Raw genomic sequence first — 2,261 nt, 5'->3', positions numbered from 1 at the left:
AACGAACCTTGCAATAAAATACATTACAGATGAAACGTATGATACTAAAATTACAAGGGCAATATACAAATCACTTTCTTTTACTCTTTTTCTTAGCCCTATTCCTTAATATGGGAGTGGATAAACTGTACACTAGATTAAACCTAAAGATAACGGTATATGCAAAGGTGAATGAATTCTTACATGAAAAATGACCTCCTCATCTTGACATGCATATCTGCTAATCTTCAAACACATATGCTAAAAATGAATATCACACATGTTTATTGAGACATGTGTGGAAAAAAATTTGAATGCAGTAGAAAGAGGTGTACCAAAGCTTAACAATGCAAACAAGATAGTCCAGTAGTCGTGCAATGAAATAGCCAGGGAACTGGAATCACACAGATTCACATACCACAAGAGGATAGGTGACTATTCCGAAAAGAAAGTATCAATCAATTAACGCCAAGAAATTTTCATATTCATCATTTTAAAGCTAGCTACTCATGAGCACGGCAGCTGGAAACAACAGTCTATCAAGTGCAAAAACTTAACATTTCTTGAAAAATCCAAAACCAAAGTACATGCTGACAAAATATGTCACGTAAGACAGTTATTCTTTATGAGAATTGAGCAAAGAAAGATGGTTTTAAAATTCAAACAAAGATCATAAAACCGCCATCGTGCCTTCAGTTGCAAAACCCCTTATGAGTTTACGCAAGAGAGTCCTTTTCTCTTTGTTGTTGGTATAGCTCCTCTCTCATTCTCCTTATCTCAGCTTCTTTCTCCATTTTCTCCTTCTAAAGTAACATCAACAAATAAGAAAGAAACGAACTTGGATCAGTGAATTACTTTACAATTAACAGTATCTTGACAATAAGTTTCATAAATGAAGATCTAAATTTTTCTAACATCCCACATTCCCCACTTTCTCAGCTCAAATGTATGATTTTCGCTTCCCAATTCTATTACAACATCACATAAAAATATTATCCTACATATAAAAAATTCCTCGACAATTGATTAAGACTTGGTAGGTGTTCAAAAAGTAATTATGAACTTTTCCTTAAAAAATTTATAATAGTTTTCTTAAGCATTTGAAAACATTACCTTAATTATATCAGTTTTCTGCTTCCCCTTGAACAGAAACACTCGAGAAAACAAAATCTTCTAATTCTGTTTCTAATATATCAAGGACGACTCAGAAATGCACCATTCAAGAAAAAAATAACCCAAATCCAAAACCTATATCAGAAAAATGATCCTTATTTAATCAAAACAACACGTTTAAGAATATAAAACTAAAAACCCATCAAAATTCTAGCTAGAAAGGAGCAAAAAAAGGCAATGGAATACAGATTCAGAGACACACACCTTCTCGTCCTGGCGAAGGGCAATATAGACATGGACTTTATCCATGGTCTGCCAAAAAACAAAGGCTGCGAATGACATACCAAAGAACGTCGCCACTTTCACCATCTACGAAATCTGGCGAATTCAACACTCAAATCCACTCTCAGGTGAAGATCGAAATCGAATTTGCTGCAAATTGCCCAGTAAAATTAACATTTTAGCATATTCTTTGTATATATATATATATATTTTTACAATAATTATTTTGTTTCATCAAATATCTATTTATAAATTTATTAATATATTTATATATGAGAACGAACGGGGGTATTTTTTTTTTACAATAATTATTTTGTTTCATCAAATATCTATTTATAAATTTATTAATATATTTATATATGAGAACGAACGGGGTATTTTTTTTACCTCGGTCAACCATTTTTTTTTAAGAAAATGATCTTCTCATGACCTCAATTGTATTTGAATACACTAGATGAGGTAATTTTTTTAAAAAAATAGTTGACCGAGTTTATTTAACCAACTCTCTCGAACGAACAGTTGGTCGTTTTATCAAAATTATAGTCGATGATAACGAAATAACTTCAATCTTTTAAACCCTATAACATCTCAAGTGATTTATATAATATATCAATTCATTAAAAAATGACTTACTCAATTCATATTAATTATTAATGTAATAGTAAATCAAATCACTAAATTTCAATTCTCATACTTTAACATGTTTCATATAAAATGATAACAAATAAATTAAATTTTTTTATAAATATTAATTATAATGTCATACATATATTTAAATATTAAAATTGTTTCTAATAAACAAATAAATAATAAGAATTACCTAAATTTTCTACCAAAAGGGAAAATCACCCCACAAAATCCAAGCCGCCCTAGTGCTATTTGACGAA

At 30.0% G+C, this 2,261-nt stretch overlaps 1 protein-coding gene across 1 annotated transcript; it reads right to left on the bottom strand.

Annotated features, from left to right (window-relative positions):
- Positions 1–423: 423 nt before the first annotated feature.
- LOC140974754 (uncharacterized) lies at positions 424–1,560 on the bottom strand. Its single transcript, XM_073438235.1, has 2 exons — positions 1,357–1,560; positions 424–782 (listed from the first exon to the last, which is right to left on the bottom strand). The coding sequence occupies exons 1-2, from the start codon at positions 1,459–1,461 to the stop codon at positions 696–698; spliced, it is 192 nt and encodes a 63-aa protein (XP_073294336.1). The 5' UTR covers positions 1,462–1,560; the 3' UTR covers positions 424–695.
- Between the last annotated feature and the right edge of the window lie 701 nt (positions 1,561–2,261).

Source organism: Primulina huaijiensis, chromosome 4 (assembly GCF_012295235.1).
Source record: "Primulina huaijiensis isolate GDHJ02 chromosome 4, ASM1229523v2, whole genome shotgun sequence".
Classification (NCBI taxonomy): Eukaryota; Viridiplantae; Streptophyta; class Magnoliopsida; order Lamiales; family Gesneriaceae; genus Primulina; species Primulina huaijiensis.
The sequence above is the reverse complement of the archived record's forward strand: the minus strand, read 5'-3'. Positions and strand labels throughout refer to the sequence as shown.

Coding starts and splice junctions, on each gene's coding strand:
- LOC140974754 (XM_073438235.1), bottom strand. CDS start 1,461: ATGGTGAAAGTGGCGACGTTCTTTGGTATGTCATTCGCAGCCTTTGTT. Junction 783..1,356: donor CCCTTCGCCAGGACGAGAAG/GTGTGTGTCTCT, acceptor ATGTTACTTTAG/AAGGAGAAAATGGAGAAAGA.